At 38.9% G+C, this 20,128-nt stretch overlaps 1 protein-coding gene across 1 annotated transcript; it reads left to right on the forward strand.

Moving 5' to 3' along the window:
* Nucleotides 1-2,690: 2,690 nt before the first annotated feature.
* On the forward strand, nt 2,691-19,528 carry LOC149155489 (coatomer subunit delta-2-like). Its single transcript, XM_089445629.1, has 11 exons — nt 2,691-2,929; nt 3,376-3,415; nt 3,735-3,958; nt 16,494-16,736; nt 16,824-16,995; nt 17,130-17,434; nt 17,621-17,822; nt 18,277-18,430; nt 18,568-18,630; nt 18,805-18,901; nt 19,005-19,528. Exons 1-11 carry the CDS (start codon nt 2,927-2,929, stop codon nt 19,092-19,094), a joined length of 1,593 nt encoding a protein of 530 aa, XP_089301755.1. The 5' UTR covers nt 2,691-2,926; the 3' UTR covers nt 19,095-19,528.
* The last annotated feature ends 600 nt before the right edge of the window (nt 19,529-20,128 follow it).

Raw genomic sequence — 20,128 nt, forward strand, 5'->3', positions numbered from 1 at the left:
TGGGAGGATCGGTCGAAAATTCTTACATCATGACTATAGGTTTTGATCCTGTACAATTAATTGCTGCAAATAAATTCTTAATAAAAATAGAAAAGATGAAATGGAAAATAAACACATTTACACAAAGATTTTATCCTGGAAACCTAAAATTGGGGAAAACTAGCCTCATTTTTCTATATCTCTCAATGAATACACAACCACGATACAATTGCCTATTAAAATACAACTTCTTTCTAGGGGAAAAAACCCTAACATAACTTCTATTATTAGATTTGTGGCCTAATGATGAACGATACAAATTGACTATGAAATTACAATATTTTGCAGGGTGAATTCTCCACAAATTTCACTTTGGGGGTGTTGCCTCCAAAATCTAGTGCTTTGGGGGGGGTGGTGGGGGGGAGCATGGCGACAATTGTATGAGGGGGGGGGGGGGTGGCATGACAACAATTATATGACAGGGGGGGGGGGGGGGGGGGGGAGGGCGATGGAAAGCATGGCTAATCATGTAAATAATATAACGCATATTCAATAATGATAGCGATCCTTCTAGAATTAATCATCATTTCCCCTAATTCCTGAGAAGTTGTTTATTGCTTCTTATTCCTCTTTTTTATCATCTTTAGAAATATTTGGGGGATATTTAAAAGAATGAGTATAAATTCCCAAGTGGGAGTTGGAGGAACTTATACTTGATGGATCTTGATTCCTTTGCACCTTGGTTTTAATAAGAGCCTTCCAAAGAATCTGCACTTGATGCTCAGGGATAGATTAAATATCCTTACGTTGCCACGCCTCGAACATTGTTGGAAGATCTGTGTCTTTTCTTGTTTCTTGTGTGTTTTTTCTCATTTCCTTACTCATTACTACTTCTTCCGTTGATGTAAATACCTTGTTTGCACTTGGGGCTTCTTTATTTTCTAGGGATGAAGTTGGTTGAGGCTACTGTTTTGTATGTGCTTTCTTGGCCTACTAATTTGCATTAGGGGGATTTTGGGGTTGGGAACCTTCATTGGATCTAAGGGTTTCAAAATTATCCTGGGATTTGAAGTCTCTACTAGAAGTCAAAGGGGGTTGAGATTTAGGGTTTCTGTGCTTGGAGGTGGGATTTTCAAAGCCATTAGAGTTTTCTAAGAGGCTTGGTTTGGGGGAGACTCTACATGATTGAGAGGACAACTATAAAAATATCGCCATACTCGTGACATTTTTACATTTGAAGGGTATATGTTCATAGTCTAGTGATTGGTTCCACACCATGTCTTGATAGGAGATATCTATGGAGGTTGGAAGGGGCTAAGAGATGTTCATGTAAACACAAATTCAAGCATACGAATTGTACCTTCCTCTCTTCATAGCTTTAGATATTTTGACAAAATGTCTTAAAGCATTACTAATACCCTCAAGGGTTTCTTATTCCCAAAATACTTTTGGGAGGAGAAGAGTCCAACCCGAACTAGAGTGGCCATAAAATATTCCTTTTCAATCCATAAATGGAGATGTAACCTTGCAGAATTGAAGAAATAGGGTCAATTTTTGAAAACCTTGGTCCTATCTTCGAAATTAGTGAAAACAATAGTGAAGAAGCCCTTTGACCCCAATCCCAGATCTATCTATCCCTTGGGTTTCCATTTCTTCTGAATCCATCATATCATAACCCTTTTTCTTGGGCAAATACCCATAAATTTCTCAATGAGGGCATGCTATTGCGTATACTAGATGTATTCCCCTCCGTGACTTAATTTTACCTTGTATTTGAGTTCTTCTGCCAACTTTGGTAGATATCGGCCTGGATTGCGATTTCGCCAAGAATGGCGTGCCAACAGATTCACTGGGCTAGAGGAACCCTTGCTTGGTTGTGATGAGGTTCTTCAACTACTTTGAATGAGAAGAGGTATTTTCCAACTGGTTGGATGGACTTGCTCAACACTTGTACACTGTGAAGATATTGTGGTAGGAAGGAGCCGAGCTCCTCCCCACAACACAAGCCATGAACTTCGCAACATAACAAATCTAAATTATAATCACTTAACTCTATTAAACTTGATCAAATAATAAAAACTCACATCTTAATTTTATTAAATTAACTTATTGTGCCAAAAAAACACTCTCCAACTAGATATGTTAGAAATGTTAATCAAAATAAAATAAAAATAAATATAAAATTAATATTTATAATTAATAATTAAACTCACGTAAATCTATCTTAATTCCAAAATAAAATCAAAATTCGTGAAATACAAAATTTACTTCTTTAAAAATAAAAATAAATTTATCCTTGTGAACACTCACAAGTCCACAATTAAAATGAATTTAAAGTAACCTATTATTTTAATTTAAAATTATAATTATAGATTAACATAAAACCATTCTTTATATTTCCTTACCGTAATTAAAATTAAAATTTCTATAATATACTTTGACATCCTCCGTTCGAAGTGTTAATAACTACCTTTTTCTTTTAACATAAAGTAACTTAAAAAAATCTTATAAGTAAAATATTAAATTTAAATTTTTTAATAATAAACCTAAAAAAATGAAAAAAAATGTCATAATAAACTATTCATAAATAAAATAAAGTATTAGCCTAACTTAAATTAAATTAGATAATATAGATTCCACAGTTCACACCTAATTTTTTAATTCATACGTGGGATACAATACGCTCCTCGTATAAATAGATGAGCTGAGTGTAGGGAGGAAAAATTACATCATCAAAGCCTATAAAAGGCAGTCCTGCATCTTCCCTCGGCCAAAGCACATTTCGGGATCATAGAACACAATTGCAGATCTGAGGAGGAATGTTCAGGGACTACCCTCAATTTTTCTTATTCTCATTAATGGTGTTTCTCGACTCAGATTTTCACTCTGAATAACCTTAGTTCCATTAAGTAGAAGGAAAGGTCGCAGCAGGTTTCAAGTTTCCAAAATGGTATCCATCTTCAATCTCTTTTCTTACATTTCACTTCACATTGCATGATCTCTTGTTTGTTTAAATAATCTGCGTAAATTTGTACAAGATCCCATCACTCACGAAGCCTAAACTGAATATACAATAAATTATTATCAAGTTTTGGGAGATTTCAAGTTCGATTCTCCACAACAATTTGGATATATGGCTTACTGCCTGCCTGTGTTTTGGCATTTTAGTTTATAACCTAAATGCCGTTTTATCTGGAAATGAATTATTGTCTAATGTGCTATCTGCTTGCGGGTTTACGTTTTAAGGCTGTTATTGCCCACATATGCTGTTATCTGCATATGACTTAATGTTTCAAGCTATTATTGCTTAAATCTGCTGCTATCTGCATATGGGTTATGTTTTAAATTTATTACGGTGTATGTGTTGATGATATAAACCTCTTATCTGCTTTCCAGGTGGTCTTGGCAGCCTCTGTTATCACTAAGTCAGGGAAAGGTTTGCACAATCCAACCCCCTTTTTCTGGGGGTCATTTTTATTTATTTATTTAATTTTGTAACTGTAAATTAAAATGATACTTATGTTAACAATTAAAAAATGTTTTACAAAATGGGATGGCCCTGGTCAATTCTGTACTGGATTTGATTTCAAAACCTTATCATTAGGGCATTGGGTTTTTTATTTTTTACCAGTAGTGGCATCTAATTTTCTTTCTGCAAGTTCCGTGTGTTTTTTCTGTGGGCATTAGGGTGTTTATGATTATGTTGAATCTCTGATTTCTTTGTGTATTCTGTTATTGTTGTTTGTCATGTGCAGCCTTGGTTTCCAGGCAATTTGTGGATATGACTAGAATTAGGATTGAAGGGCTGCTGGCTGCTTTTCCTAAGTTAGTTGGAAGTGGGAAACAACATACTTATGTCGAGACAGAGAATGTTCGCTATGTATACCAGCCAATGGAATCTCTGTATTTGCTGCTTATCACCAACAGGCAAAGTAATATTCTTCAAGATCTTGACACTCTGAGGCTGCTCTCCAAACTGGTAATGTCATTATGGAATTCGTTTTTATGAATATGTTTAATAAAGATCAGGAATTATCTATATTTAATTTGCTTGCAAAGGTTAATGATACTCTGGAGTCTGTAGCACCCAAAATACTGGAAAAATTTTGCTTTAGGAAACTGATCCTGTGACGTGTTTGGGCTGGTAATCCTGTTGGCGATTTACCTTTGTGGGAAACCATAGAAATGTTGTAGATTGCATAGGTAATTCACTCTAAGGGCATCTGATGTTATGGATGAAATTATTTAGTTTGGGATTTGCTTTTGTTTTTCAGTGTCAATAAGTCAATTATTCTGAAGTTGCATCTTAACTGCTCACGAAAACGACTTAGAAACTACGGTTGCTTTGTCCAGTGGTCCTCGAGGGGGTTCAGTTTACAAGTTTGGGTTAGTGCTACGTTCGGCAACTACTGATGATCAGTTCAATTTGGATTAAGGACAAAATGACAGAACACTACAGGGAGATTGTATCTACCTGTTAGTTTGGTTCTGTGGTTTAGGTTGCGTTGGCGATCTAGCGGTGGCAGTTTAGCTTCCTTTGGAGTTACATCATTTTTAGAGTAGACAGTATCTAGGATTCATCCAGTGGGGGCATCTCATTATAGGTTTCTTGCTCGCTTCAACCTAAGTGTTAAACTATTCGAAAATTTCTACGAAGCTTTTTAGCCAGTCACATGTATCTTGGTGGGATGTCTTTTGGCATTGAATGAGAAATTTTGGCCCAAAATTTATCCACAATTGGAGTCGCTAATGTTGGTTTGAGCAGTTGATTAAGTAAGAAAGAAATGAAATGAAAACTGAATGGAAACAAAAAATCACACAAGTAAACACAATATTTTCACGTGGTAAAACCTTGACAGTGTGTCAAGGAAACATCCACACGGCAAGGGATTGGATTCTTTATTTGATCAAGAATGATTCTCCATGATTACAATAGTTCGGGCATTCATGAGTTTTATAAGAGCCTCCTCCGTTACATAACTGCTGTTTCGGTATAAAACTAACTTGGCAGTAACTAATACAATTTTTACACATACTTACATAATTAGTTGTCAATTTCCAACAAACTCCACCTTGACAACAATTTTCCTAATCCCTGGCCCTTGCCCATGCCCATTCATCATCTCTTTTGCAAGCGAAGAGAAGCTAAACACCATCGCAGCTTCTCTACTGTAACTGGTTTCGTCAATATGTTTGCACAATTCTCCCATGTATGGACCTTCTCAAGAGCTACTTTTCCGCCATCGATCACATGTCTCATAAAATGATACCTTACATCAATGTGCTTGGTCTTGCTATGATAAGCTGGATTCGTAGCCAAGTGAATAGCACTCTGACTGTCACAGAGTACATTCACTCTCTCCTGTGTCCTTCCAATCTCATCAAGTAGACCCTTTAACCAGATTGCTTCTTTACTGGCATCTGAAGCAGCTATATATTCTGCTTCGGTAGTGGACAACGCAATTGTTTCTTGAAGCTTTGACATCCAACTAATTGCTCCACCTGCAAGAGTAAAAACATAACCTGTAGTAGATCTCCTTTTGTCCAAATCACCTGCATAATCAACATCCACATATCTGCAAACTGATCCTTCACTACCATTAAAGATGATGCAATGATCACTTGTGCCTCTTAAATACCGAAGCACCCATTTCACTGCTCGCCAATGTTCTTCACCTGGATTTTCCATGAACCTGTTGACAACTCCAACTGCATGTGAAATGTCAGGTCTTGTAGATACCATCACATACATTAAGTTGCCTACAACATTTGCATATGGTACACGAGACATATACTTCTTTTCTTCATTAGTTCTAGGACTCAAAACCGAAGAAAGCTTAAAATGGGAAGCTAATGGAACATTAACAGGTTTCACATTGTTCATACCGAAATTTTCAAGTACTCTTTCCACATACTTCTGCTATGATAACCAAAGCTTACCATTTTTCCTGTCTCTGTGTATCTCCATGCCCAAGATATGTTTTGCTGCTCCAAGATCCTTCATATCAAACGTCCTAGAGAGCTGAGCCTTTAACCTGTTGATCTCATCCATGCTTTTGCTTGCAATAAGCATATTGTCAACATACAAAAGTAAGATAATGAATATGCCACTGAAACTCTTGAAGTATACACAATGATCATACTCACTTCTAATAAAGTTCTGGCTCACCATGAAGGAGTCAAACTTCTTGTACCATTGCCTGGGAGACTGCCTCAGGCCATACAATGATTTCCTGAGCTTGCAAACTAATCTTTTGCTGCGATCTTGTAGAAAACCTTCTGGCTGTTCCATATATATCTCTTCATCCAAATCACCATGTAGAAAAGTTGTTTTAACATCTAACTGTTCTAACTCAAGGTTAAGTAATGCAATTAGTGCCAACACAATACGAATAAAAACAAGTTTTACAACTAGTGAAAAAATCTCATGAAAGTCAATACCTTCAACCTGAGAATACCCTTTTGCTACCAGCCTTGCCTTATACCTTTCGATACTTCCATCAACTTTTCGTTTCAATTTGAAGACCCATTTGCATCCAACAACACTTCTCCCTTCAGGAAGTTCTACAAGATCCTAGGTATTGTTCTTGGCTAAGGAATCCATTTCTTCTTCCATAGCCATTTTCCATTTTTCGCTATCCGTATCATCCACTGCTTCCTGATAACAAGAAGGTTCCCCATCTTCAGTAATCAAAGCAAAAGATGAAGCAGAATCTTCATACCTTTTGGGAGTTTTTCTTTCCCTTGTAGACCTTCTTAGAGTGACTGGTTGCTGAATTGGTTCAGAAACTTCAACAGTTTCCTTTGTATCTTCATCACCTTTTCCTCCAGAAGTCTCTCCTTCCTTTCGACTTTCAAAAAAAGGTCTAGCCTCCAATTGAATTTGTTGATTTGGCGATACCTGTTCCTGTTCAATTCTTTCAACATTTGATTTTAAAAGAGAAGATTCATCAAATGTTACATCTCTACTAATGACTATCTTCTGCGAAGTAGGATCCCACAACCTGTATCCTTTCACTGCATAGTCATACCCAACAAAGACATAACATTTCGATTTTGGATCTAATTTTGAACGCTGATTTTTAGGAATAAGAGCATAGGCATCACAACCAAATATCCTTAAATGTGAATAATCACAAGACTGACCTGTCCAAACTTCTTTAGGAATTTTACAATTAATTGCTACTGAAGGTGATCTGTTAACTAAATAACAAGCAGTGGATATTGCTTCTGCCCACAACTCCTTTTGTAGGTTAGCATTGCTGATCATGCTTCTGGCTCTTTCCATAAGAGTCCGATTCATACGTTCAGCAACACCATTTTGCTGAGGAGTATAAACAACAGTTTTGTGTCTAACAATTCCTTCATCCTTACAATATTGTTCAAATTCTAGAGAAGTAAATTCACCACCATTGTCAGTTCTTAAACATTTAATTGATTTGCTTGTTCTTTTTTCTACCATTGCTTTAAATTGTTTAAATACATTGAATACATCAACTTTCTTTTTTAACATAAAGACCCAAACTTTTTGGGAGAAATCATCAATAAACGTTAAGAAATATAAAGCACCTCCATACGATACAATAGGAGATGGTCCCCACAGATCAGAATGAATATAGTCCAAAATTTCTTTACTATTATGACTTCCAGTTTTAAATCTCTGTTTACACTGTTTTCCATACACACAATGTTTACAAAAATCCAACTTCAAGGATTTCAAATCAGGAAGTAATTTATGGTTTATCAGTACCTGAAGACCTTTCTTGCTCATGTGACCCAATCGCTGATGCCATAGGTGTTAATTTTAGGTATGTTCTATGCTTAGAGCAATTTATTTCAATTTTCACAATTAGCTCCATATCTTTTTCAGATTAGCAATCACATTAGCGTTAAAGTAAACTGCAGATAGAACATAAACATAAATCGCAGAAGACAAGCCAAGACAAGAGGACACAAGATGTGGCGCTAGCCAGGGACAAACCCCAATGTAGGGAAACCCTTGATCAATTCTTCTCATATGTTCTTCAATAATTTAGCACAGAGAGAGAGAGAGATAATACGTTTACAACAGAAGTCAACACTTTGACTTATCTAGATAAGAGCATAGATCATCTCTAAGAAGATGATACATGAGATCAGTTGAAGACATGCTGCTTCAACTGATTCTCCAAGGTGACTCCTTCACCTATTGTTGTGTTGTATTTCATCATCATGCTGCACCTCACCGCGCTACACCATGCTACACCCATCATCACTATGCTGCATCATCTCATCACGCTTCATTAATCATGACTGTACCCATCACTGTACTGCATTATGTGCCACTGCTACACCATGTTGCCATCCTGACCTATGTGTTGGCTGCACCTTGCTTGCTTGTTGTCCCTTGCTTGCTTGTTGTCCCTAGCATGCTTGTTGTCCTTAGCATGCTTGTTGTTGCATGCTAGTTGTCCCTTGCATGCTAGTTGTAACTTGCATGCTTGGTGTATTTGCTGCTAAGTACCATACAACTGTCCCAATGTTAGTTAGATGTACCTTGCATGCTGCTCTCCTTTGGAGACAGATGCTCTGGCGGTTTCGGCAGTTTTGGCAGTTTCGGCTGTTCCCGGTAGTTCCGGTTGTTCCCAGCAGTTTCGGCAGTCATGATAGTTCCGGTAGTTCCGACAGTTCCAGCTTTTCCGGCTGTTCCGGCAGTTCCGTCTTTTCTGCCCTCTGGATCAGGGCAATGTTATTCCTTAGGATCTCTCCTCCTACTAAAACCCAAAGACAAGTAGATAAAGGAAGAGATCCCAAGTGTGTTGAAATGACTTGAAGGTCACCTCTATTTATACTAAAACGTTGAGCACATGTGGGGTTTATTTGGTTGCTGGCCGACCTTGACAAATTGTCTTATAACGCAAATAAATTCATAACTCCATGAATACTTATCGGAATCAGATGATCTTTAGATCAATCCGACACCTCTCGATGAGAGGGATCCAAGAAAAATATCAGCTGCCATAAATAAGATAACCCACATGAGGTTTGGCCCTAGTTGCCAATTTTAACACTCCATCTCAACTAGGGAGAACTCCATCAGTTGATCCATATGTCCGACTGTACTATCTCTGCCATCAATGCCCTGCAGTGCTCTGATTGCTGAGCTCTGCTGAACCATGACGAAGAAGAATTGATCGAGAATGTCTCATACCATTCTCTATTGACCCGAAGTCAGTTTCATCTGAAGAGAGTGTGCCACATCACTCTTACTGACTCGAAGTCAGTTTTATTGATCCCAGATCAATATCACAAGAGAGTGTCTCAAACCACTCATACTGATCCCAGATCAATGTCACAAGAGAGTGTCTCAAACCACTCATATTGATCCCATATCAGTTTCATTGATCCCAGATCAATGGAGGTCATCCTAGCATAGGGAGTATGGTAGATACAGTGATGCGTCCATCGATAGTACTACTATGGTCCCTATCCTCATTTCCCTTCTCATTGATCAGATGAGAGGTACTTCCCATGAGTCCCAGACTGCATGGGTAGGATGCCTCGACAGGAGAACTAATCATCCTGTCCACAGGAGAACGAATCATCCTGTCAGTGGATGCCACAAAGAACTAATCATCCTGGCCCACAGGAGAACTAATCATCCTGTTCCACAGTCGCCACGGAGAACAAATCATCCTGGCCCACAGGAGAACTAATCATCCTGTTCCATAGTCACCACGAAGAACAAATCATCCTAGCCCACAGGAGAACTAATCATCTTGTTTCACAGTTGCCACGGGAGAATTAATCATCCCGGCCCACAGGAGAACTAATCATCCTGTTCCACAGTTGCCACGGGAGAACTAATCATCCCGACCCACAGAAGAACTAATCATCCTGTTCATAGCGCACCACCAGGGGAGGGTGAGTCGCCCTGTGGTCGTATGTTGCTCCAGTAAGTACCCCAAGCCCCCCAGAGCTCCCAGAGCTCAATGCATGCAACATGCAGGACCCTTATAAGAAGGTCTCTCAACGACTCCAAGTCGTTCGGGAAAGTCATAGATTTGACCTTTCCCCAGGGCTTTGACAAAATGTCTGCGACCTGTACATCAGTCTCAATGCGATGGAGCCTCCTCGCTCATCGACTTACCATATCTCAGTTAAGGTAGTGTTTGATGTCTATCTGCTGGAGCAATAATACGGGATTCCTCAATAATCGAATCTCCCCTCTGGTTGTCACAGAGAATCATAGTGGTATTCATCTTATGTACAAACAACTCACTTAAGAGCTTCTGCAACCATGTAGCTTCACACGAGATCATACTCGTAGCTATGTATTCGGTCTCGGCGGTGCTTATAGCAACCGACTTCTGCTTCCTGCTCATCCATGATATCGAAGAAGAATCCAAAGAGAACCAGCGCTGAGAAGTGCTCTAGTGATCCTCCACACTGCCTGCCCAGTCAGCATTCGAATAATCATGTAGTTTCATATTTCCGGCAGTGTATCTCAATCCATGAGAGATTGTGCCCCGAAGATATCTCAGAAGATTCTTGGCACCAATCCAGTGAGGCTCAACCAAATATGAGCTCACCATGCTAACTGCAAAACATATGTTCGGACGAAAGTTCACCAAGAACATCAATGCGAAGGAGTTTATGAAACTAAGAGGCATTTCTCAAATTTGGTCCGACATCACTACCATATAACTTCTGAAAGTTAAGATCCTCGAGGTAGTCACAGGCTTGCAGTTTATCATTCCACATCCGGAATCCAACTCCCTCTTACTTCTGCAAATGAGAGGGTCTGCACCTGTCAGAAATAGGTCGTCCTCATAAGGTGCCGATATGAGAGGTCTATCATCCACAACCTTCGGGTAATGGTTTGGATCGATTTCACTCCTAGTGAATCTCAGCTTCATCAGACAACTATCAATCCTCTCATACTACGCCCGGGGTGTTTTGCTTCAAGCCATAGAGGGCTTTCTTCCACCTGTATACATGAGATTCCCGTTCATGAATCTCAAACTCCTTGGGTTGTTCCAAACCTGTGGACCTGCTACATGAGGGGAATGGTCCCCTTGTAAGATTTTCCTTCGGTACATCTCAGACATGTACTTTCATGCTCTTTTTGAATTCAAGCATCCCTGTCACCATCTGACTCATAGACCTCCAGTGCTATGTGTCAATGGACATGGTCCCCAGTGGACTTCTTGCAATTTGATACAACCCTGAACTCAAAAACATCTTTGAAAATTCTATTTTCAAACACGTACCTTTCCATCGATGAGTGCCACCCTGTAACCTTTGACTTCCATTGCTGAAATGGACACCAGGTTCTTCTTGCGATCAGGTACATAAAAGAGATTCTGTAAATGAATCGAGTTACCCTCATTCAATTGAGGGGTAACATTCCCTACACCCTTTCCGGGATAGGTGGCATCGGTTCCAAGTATAATCCCACGATTGTTTCCATCTCTACCAAATTAGAGAGTGCACCCTTCTATCCGATGAAGTGCCTTGAAGCACTACAATCAATAAGCCAGATTCCCAAAGAATCTGAAGGAGAGGGCCAATACAAGATAACGCTTCTTTATCTTATCAAAAACAACATTTGATTCTTCATATCTGGGGTTCCTTGCTTTCTTTGAAGAGTCGGCCATTTCCTTGATGACCTGCATTACCTGTTATTCCTTTGATCATTGAAGACGTTCCTGGAATGATTGTTATCATCATCAAGTGATGTGTCCCTGCCATTCGGACACTCTTTCGCATAATGGCTGAACTAGTTATCTGCCTTTCCTTCCACCTTGAGATCCGGTCTTCCAATGAAGTGATCTTTAGGTAGGCCATATTCCGCTGCGCCATTCTGATAATATTCTCTGCTTCGACTTCACCCTTGGTGAATTTGAAGAGGGATGAGGAATCCATTGATCCTTTTGTCCTTTCCCAACTTTCTTCAGTGATTGATCTTTCACTCTTGCTTGGGCATTGTCTTCACCTCAGCTCTGATACCATGTTAATTTTAGGTATGTTCTATGCTTAGAGCAATTTATTTCAATTTTCACAGTTAGCTCCATATCTTTTCCAGATTAGCAATCACATCAGCATTAAAGTAAACTGCAGATAGAACATAAACATAAATCGCAAAAGACAAGCCAAGACAAGAGGACACAAGATGTGGCACTAGCAAGGGACAAACCCCAATGTGGGGAAACCCTTGATCAATTCTTCTCATATGTTCTTCAATAGTTCAGCAGAGAGAGAGAGAGAGAGATAGTACGTTTACAACAGAAGTCAACACTTTGACTTATCTAGATAAGAGCATAGATCATCTCTAAGAAGATGATACATGAGATCAGTCGAAGACATGCTGTTTCAACTGATTCTCCAAGGTGACTCCTTCACCTATCGTTGTGCTGTGTTTCGTCATCACGCTGCACCTCACTGCGCTGCACCATGCTGCACCCATCATCACTATGCTGCATCTCATCACGCTTCATTAATCATGACAATACCCATCACTGTACTGCATTATGTGCCATTGCTGCACCATATTGCCATCTTGTCCTATGTGTTGGCTGCACCTTGCTTGATTGTTGTCCCCTGCTTGCTTGTTGTCCTTAGCATGGTTGTTGTTGCATGCTAGTTGTCCCTTGCATGCTAGCTGTAATATTGCATGCTTGGTGTATTTGCTGCTAAGTACCATACAACTGTCCCAATGTTAGTTAGATGTCCCTTGCATGCTGCTCTCCTTTGGAGACAGATGCTCCGGCTGTTTCGGCAGTTCCCGGTAGTTCTAGCAGTTCTGGTTGTTCCCAGCAGTTCCGACTTTTTCGGCAGTTTTGGCTTTTCTGACAGTTCCGACAGTTCCAGATTTTCTGGCTTTTTCGGCTTTTACAGCTTTTCCGGTAGTTCCAGCTTTTCCAGCGTTCAGGCTTTTCCGACAGTTCTGGCTTTTCCGGCAGTTTCGGCTTTTCTGGCAGTTCCGACTTTTCCAGCTTTTCTGGCAGTTCTGACTTTTCCGACAGTTCCGACTTTTCCGGCAGTTCCGACTTTTCTAGCAGTTTTGTCTTTTCTGCCCGCTGGATCCGGGCAATGTTATTCCTTAGGATCTCTCCTCCTACTAAAACCCAAAGACAAGTAGAGAGAGGAAGAGATCCCAAGTGTGTTGAAATGACTTGAAGGCCACCTCTATTTATACTAAAACGTTGAGCACATGTGGGGTTTATTTGGTTGCTGACCGACCTTGACGAATTGTCTTATAATGCAAATAAATTCATAACTCCATGAATACTTATCGGAATCGGATGATCTTTAGATCAATCCTACACCTCTCGATGAGAGGGATCCAAGAAAAATATCAGCTGCCATAAATAAGATGACCCACATGGAGTTTGGCTCTAGTTGCCAATTTTAACAATAGGCGAGTACCTTCTTCTTCTTTCTTTGACACAATCACTGCTTCACTGACCTGAGTACTTCCTTTGAGTCTATAAAAATTTCCGACCTTTTCTGCTTTCATAACAACTAGGGTGCCTCTTGAGACTTTCAACACTCCATTCTGACCTGTAAACTTATATCCATCCGAATCCAACACTCCCAAAGAAATCAAGTTTTTCTTCAATTCAGGGATGTGTCTAACACTAGTTAATGTTCTAACTGTGTTATCATACATTTTAATCCTGACATTTCCCATTCCAACAGTTTGACATGATACATTATTACCCATAAACATAGAACTACCATCTACAACTTCATATGAAATAAACCAATTTCTGTGTGGACACATGTGATGAGAAGCACCAGAGTCTAACAGCGAACTTTCAAAATCCTAAGAGACATTACATACAGATAAAGTTTCATCTATCATACATAATTCTTCAGCAGATAAAACTTCATCTATCATACCTGATTCAACCTGATTTGCTTCCTTCTTTGGGTTATCAGACTCTTTCTGTTTCCAACAATCTTTCTTGAGGTGTCCAATTTTATTGCAGTGCCAACATTTCGCCTTACACTTCTTTCCCTTTGATTTTGATCTGGAAACACTTCTTTCCCTTTGATTTTGATCTGGAAGATCCCCTTGTTTTTTCTCCTCTTTCCTTTGACCGTCCTCTAGCTATCATGGCTTCTGGTGTAGCTGTTTTAGTACTAGATTTCGTTCGTACTTCTTCAGACAAGAGCGCTCTCACAACTGATTCAAATTTCAAAGAATCAACAGTGCTCAAATTGATTGAAGTTACGAAGTGGTCCCACGACTCGGGCAGAGAACACAACAAGGTTATAGCTTTGTCTTCTTCCTGAATTTTAACTTCCATATCTGATAATTGGCATATAAGTGTATTAAAAACATTTAAATGTTATGCAACTTTTGTACCCTCCTTCATTCGTAGAATGTACAATTGTCTAAACAAATAAATTCTATTGGTTAACGATTTTGTCATATATAGTTTTTCTAGTTTTTCCCATAAACCTGCAGCTGTACTCTCTTCAACAATGTTGAAGAGAACTTCATCCGCTAGGCATAACCTAATGGTACTGAGAGCTCGGGCATCCAAGTCCTCCTAGTCCAAATCTGTCATGCTAGCAGGTTTCTTACTCACCCTGTCCAATGCTTTGTGCAACCCTTGTTGCACCAACAAATCCCTAACTTTCAGTTTCCATAGAGAAAAGTTGTTCTTGCCGGTGAATTTCTCCACCTCGAACTTTGCATTCGTCATCTTGGCCATTTCTTTCCTCCTAGGGTTTCAGTCTTTCAACTAGGGTTTCTTAAAAAAATTGATTTGTCTTCTTCCAACAAGGGTTTTCAATTTTTTCTAAAAGAAAATTTCAGAATTCTGTTCGTTTCCAATTTTTTTCTTCAAATTTACTGAAAAATCTAACAGTTTTCTGAAAAAAATCCCTTTAATTTCAGTTTCCTGGACAAAACCTCCGTTTTTCAATGAAACCCTTTTCTGGAAAAATTTTCACAAATTTCCTTTCTACAGTTCTGGTCTTTAAAAAAAAAAAGACACCCTTCAACCCTTCAACAAATTTCACTGGAAAAAAACTTGTTTTCCTTTCCTTAATGAAACCCTACTCTTAATTTCTGAAAAATATTCCACTGGTTTTTGAACTCACAACAAATAATTTCTGAAAAGATTTTCTTTCAAAAAAGAAAGGAATAATTTTGCACAAATACTCGGATTTTTCAGTGAGAAACAATACTGGTTTTTCCTTCAGAAACCCTCTTCACGCAGCAGCAATGGCCTCCTCTTCCTTGTTCAGCGAAAACAACAAACTGCTCCTCAATTTGCAAACAGGCTGATCTGCAGCTTGCTTACTGTGCGTTCCTCCAACGATGGACAATGTTCCTCAACAATGGACAACGTTCCTCAACTTGAGAGAACCGATTCAGCAATTCGATTGTTCCTCTTACTCAACACGACAGCGTTAGGGTTTCTTTTCTAACGTGGCAAGATTTCTTTTCTAACCGTCGCGGCTCACACAATCACGCCTCTGCAAAGGAAAAAATGACGACTCACAACCAACCGTCGGTCTATGCACTCTGTGTTAATGGCAGTTGCTTTACCGAATTTGACTTCAAACTGTCTCTGTGTTTGACAGGAAATTTCCTCCCTCTCCAACGGTTTGACTTCAAACTGTCTCTGCTCAGGGCTTTCCAAACAGCGGACAGGCTCACTGGCTTTCAAATTGAGGCATCTCGATCCTCTCCAACGGTGGCGGCTCAATACACATTGATTTTCGAACTGTGCTCCGATACCAATTGTTGGTTTGAGCAGTTGATTAAGCAAGAAAGAAATGAAATGAAAACTGAATGGAAACCAAAAATCACACAAGTAAACACAAGATTTTTACGTGGTAAAACCTTGACAGTGTGTCAAGGAAACATCCACGGGGCAAGGGATTGGATTCTTTATTTGATCAAGAATGATTCTCCATGATTACAATAGTTCGGGCATTCATCAGTTTTATAAGAGCCTCCTCCGTTACATAACTGCTGTTTCAGTATAAAACTAACTTGGCAGTAACTAATACAATTTTTACACATATTTACATAATTAGTTGTCAAATTCCAACAGCTAACACACTCTTTGAAAGTTGCCTGCAATATGTAGGTGTTTTTTGTTGAGAGTTGATCTTTTTCGTTGCTATTGGGACTTAATCTTTTTCCTTTCCAAGAAAATTTCACGAGAAACCCAAGGGATACTTCACCACATTCATAGATGGCATCCCTAGTAAACCCCTCTGCATATACTAGTGGGTCTGCCTGTGGCGATGGAACTAGCCAATCCCCAGCAACATTGGTACAAGTGATTGAGCTAACTGCTTCGGCTTTAGTGGGAGTAAATCTAAGGTCTCAAATAAGACTAATAAAAGTGTTCCCTGTGATAACTAATTCACTATTATTTTGAAGTATTTTTATCTTTGAACAATCTCAACAAAAGAAATCATGTTTAGTATCTCATTTAATACTGCCGTTGTCTTTCTTTTCTAATAACATCAAGTCTTATTGGATGGTTTGATTGTGTTAGGTGCCTGAATACTCCCCTGAATTGGATGAAGAAGGAATCTGTAGAATGGCATTTGAGATAATCTTTGCATTCGATGAAGCTATCGCACTTGGGCATAATGAGAATGTGACTATTATGCAAATTAAGCAATACTGTGAGATGGAGAGTCACGAAGAGCGACTTCACAAACTAATAATGCAAAGCAAGATAGATGAGACAAAAGATGTTATGAAACGGAAAGCAAGTGAGATTGATAAGATCAAGGTATTATATAGGCAAATTACTTGGCCATGTTTAGAGATGTTACAGGTTTTGTTCAGTTGTTTTACTCCATTCTTTGTTGTGATCTAGATTGAAAAGAACAAGTCAGAAAGGGGAGGCTTGACATCATTACAATCAACAGGATCAGCCAGACTTGATATTGGGTTTGGTGATATGAATATTTCAAGTGGAGGTGGTTTTGGGAGCAACTCTAGTTTTAGCCCAAGTTTAGATCCAGATTCATTTTCTAGCAAAGCAAAAGGTTATTTATTGCAAGCATTCAGCAATTTACAAGTTCAAGCTGACAGTGAAACAAACTTGACATTCTTTACGTTGGTTATTGCTTTCTAAACCTGTATTCAAATGAGCAAATTGTGAACTGTGGTTGTGGTTCAGGTCGGGCATCTGCACCTGCTACTGTTCCTTCTAAAGGTATGGGCATGCAACTAGGGAAATCACAGAAAACAAACCAGTTTTTGGAGTCTCTGAAAGCAGAAGGAGAAGTGATCGCTGAGGATGTGCAACCAGTTGCTGGGCAATCAAAATCATCTCTTCCAACAGCAACAGACCCTATCACGATAACTATTGAAGAGAAGCTTACTGTGGTTCTCAAGCGTGATGGTGGGCTAAGTAACCTAGAAGTACAGGGTACTTTTGGTCTTCAAATTCTGAAAAAAGAAGATGGATTCATACAGGTCCAGGTAGAGAATAAATATTTAGCTTGAACCTTATTCATTGCACCATGTTTGCCCTTATATTTATAAACGAGTGTTATAAAATGTCCGTTTCAAGGTCTGTGCCCGAGTATGTTTTTCTAATTACATATTTGGAACAAGCATTGGTAAATTGATGTATAGAGCTCTAATTTGAGATATCTACCCTGCTAGATTGAAACAGGTGGAAATGAAAGTTTCCAATTTAAGACACATCCAAATATCAACAAGGATCTCTTTTTAAGGGAGAACCTCTTGGGCCTTAAGGATCCTAGTAAGCCATTCCCAGCAGCAGGCCAACTGGGTGATCCATTGGGTCTGGGCTTGGTTAAATGGAGAATGCAAAGTGCCCAAGAGTTGGTGGTTCCTTTGAGCAGTAAGTCCACATTTCTTGCAGAAATTTTTACACAAATTTATGGAATTCTTGTTGTTCTTTATGCTACTGAGCATTGCTGGCCCATCATGTGACAGGCTTACTGTAGGATTAAATTTCATCACTGTATTTTATAATCAATATAGACATATGCTATCCATATGATATATGTCGTTGTTGTGTTCATTCAGTTATACTTATGCCATCATGTTCCTTTTTGTTCTCTTTGTTTTAGTAAAGCGTTTATTGGCTTCCATGCATCAATATACAAATACCATTGACATTTAGAGACTGGATTTTATACAAATTGCACATGGATCTCAATTTCAAAAACAATGCTTGGGCAAGTCTCACAAATCTTTAAACAGGAGGCTCTCTAAAGTATGCAGATTCCTAGTACAAATTACATATTTTAAAGGTAGTACCATGGTAACTTGCTTTCCTACATGATTTGCAGTCAACTGCTGGCCGTCAGTTTCAAGTGGGGAGACATATGTTAATATTGAATATGAAGCATCAGAGGTCTTTGACCTACAAAATGTTGTGATTTCGATTCCTTTGCCTGCACTTCGAGATCCTCCAACTGTCAATCAAGTTGATGGGGACTGGAGGTTAGTTCTTTAAGTGACATGTATTTATATTACGCTTGTCATTATTTTTTTCATAAGTTTCTAAATATGAATATGAAACCTCACCATTAAGCAGAGATTAGTTTCCCATTTATATAACAACGATCTTGAACATGCAGGTACGATGCTCGTAGGTCTGTGTTAGAGTGGTCAATCTTTCTCATAGATTCCACTAATCGCAGGTACGATATACGAAAATGCCAATTTCTTTATAATAGTTTAACCTAGGACATTAAGTGTTAATATGGTCTTGATGTGTTCACTTTCTTGTTTTCAGTATATGTTTCTGTTTCCATATTACTTTATTGGCTTCTGCCATGATGTCAAGTTTTACAAATTTCTCTCCTCTTTTCCAGTGGATCGATGGAGTTTGTTGTGCCCCCGGCAGATCCATCATCGTTTTTCCCTATAGATGTGAGATTTTCTACAGCTAAGACCTTTTGTGATATCAAGGTAACTTTCTCTCCTTTTCAAGGTATGATAAGAAAAATCCAGGTTGCTGTACTCCTTTGACAAGCATGTAACCCTCAATTCTGTGTATTATATGTGGATGCAGGTCGCCAATGTGATACCAGTTAATGGAGGGAGTCCATTAAAGTTTGCCAGTCGAACACAACTGATAACAGAGAATTACCAAGTTGTGTAAATTCACGTCATTGCTGAGCTACGATTGAAGGTCCAGCTGAAATGACCTTACCTGATTGCGCACTTGAATGGATTACTAAACTCAGCATTCTACATTTTATTTGCTTAGTATCGAATAGGGAATTGGCTTATTTGTATATTGCCAGATCCATGGCCTTTGGTTTAAGTTGGCCGGCTTGGTTATGGTATGTTAAATTCTAATATCTAGTTTATTCGTTGTAAATTTTGTCGACTACTTATTTTCAGAACTTAGTGGTTATTTTGTAAAAGATAACTCAATTCTGTAGTCATTAAAGTTTGTCGGTTGAACACAGTTGGCAACAGAGAATAACCAAGCTGTGTAACCACATGTTATGTGTATGGTATGATTGAAGGCCCAGCTGGAATAACAATATCAAAATTCAGACACTTGAATATATCAACTGATTAACCTGACATTTCACACTTTAAAAAATAACTCAACTCTGTTATACTTTTGGAATGTGTTGTTCTGGAGATTAGCTAAAATCCGATATTTATATTGCCTTTAATTTGCTTCTTCGGAAGGCTGCAAAATCCAAATAAGTGCAATTTTGTTTTCTCCCTTCAAGTAATTAATATCAATGTCGAGTCAATTAATGCAGGTTATTTGCACAGTTATCTGATTCTCACATGGTTGATCTGCTTACATCTTAAGATTGCGTCAGTTAGTGTGTGGTGGTTTACAAAGCAACAACTCGACATCATGTGGGTAATTTGATTTACTGGTTCAACAGTTTGCACACAGCACATTTATCTATGTTTTGAATAATTGCACTTGCATCATAATGGCGAGATAGGTGGTTTATGAGGCATTACCTGTACTAAAAACTTTGCTAGTCCGGAAGCGGGGTTTGGAGTGCAAATTCCTGGCTTGATGTTATAGCATCCTCCTTCTGTTTTTCTAAAATTGCCAGCAGTTCTGGTATCATGCCTGGTGGGCTCTCTCCAGCTTGTGGTTGTTATCTCCACGATGCTTGTAATTGCAAGCTATCTTACTAGAGTGGCATATCCCTA

The sequence above is a fragment of the Pinus tabuliformis genome, chromosome 9 (genome assembly GCF_031772625.1).
Source record: "Pinus tabuliformis cultivar Carrire ecotype Pingquan chromosome 9, CPIR1, whole genome shotgun sequence".
In the NCBI taxonomy this organism is placed as follows: Eukaryota; Viridiplantae; Streptophyta; class Pinopsida; order Pinales; family Pinaceae; genus Pinus; species Pinus tabuliformis.

Excerpts from the sequence above, each read along its gene's own strand:
- LOC149155489 (XM_089445629.1), top strand. Across the intron at positions 3,416-3,734 it reads TATCACTAAGTCAGGGAAAG|CCTTGGTTTCCAGGCAATTT; the intron begins GTTTGCACAATC and ends TGTCATGTGCAG. Across the intron at positions 17,435-17,620 it reads ATGGATTCATACAGGTCCAG|ATTGAAACAGGTGGAAATGA; the intron begins GTAGAGAATAAA and ends CTACCCTGCTAG.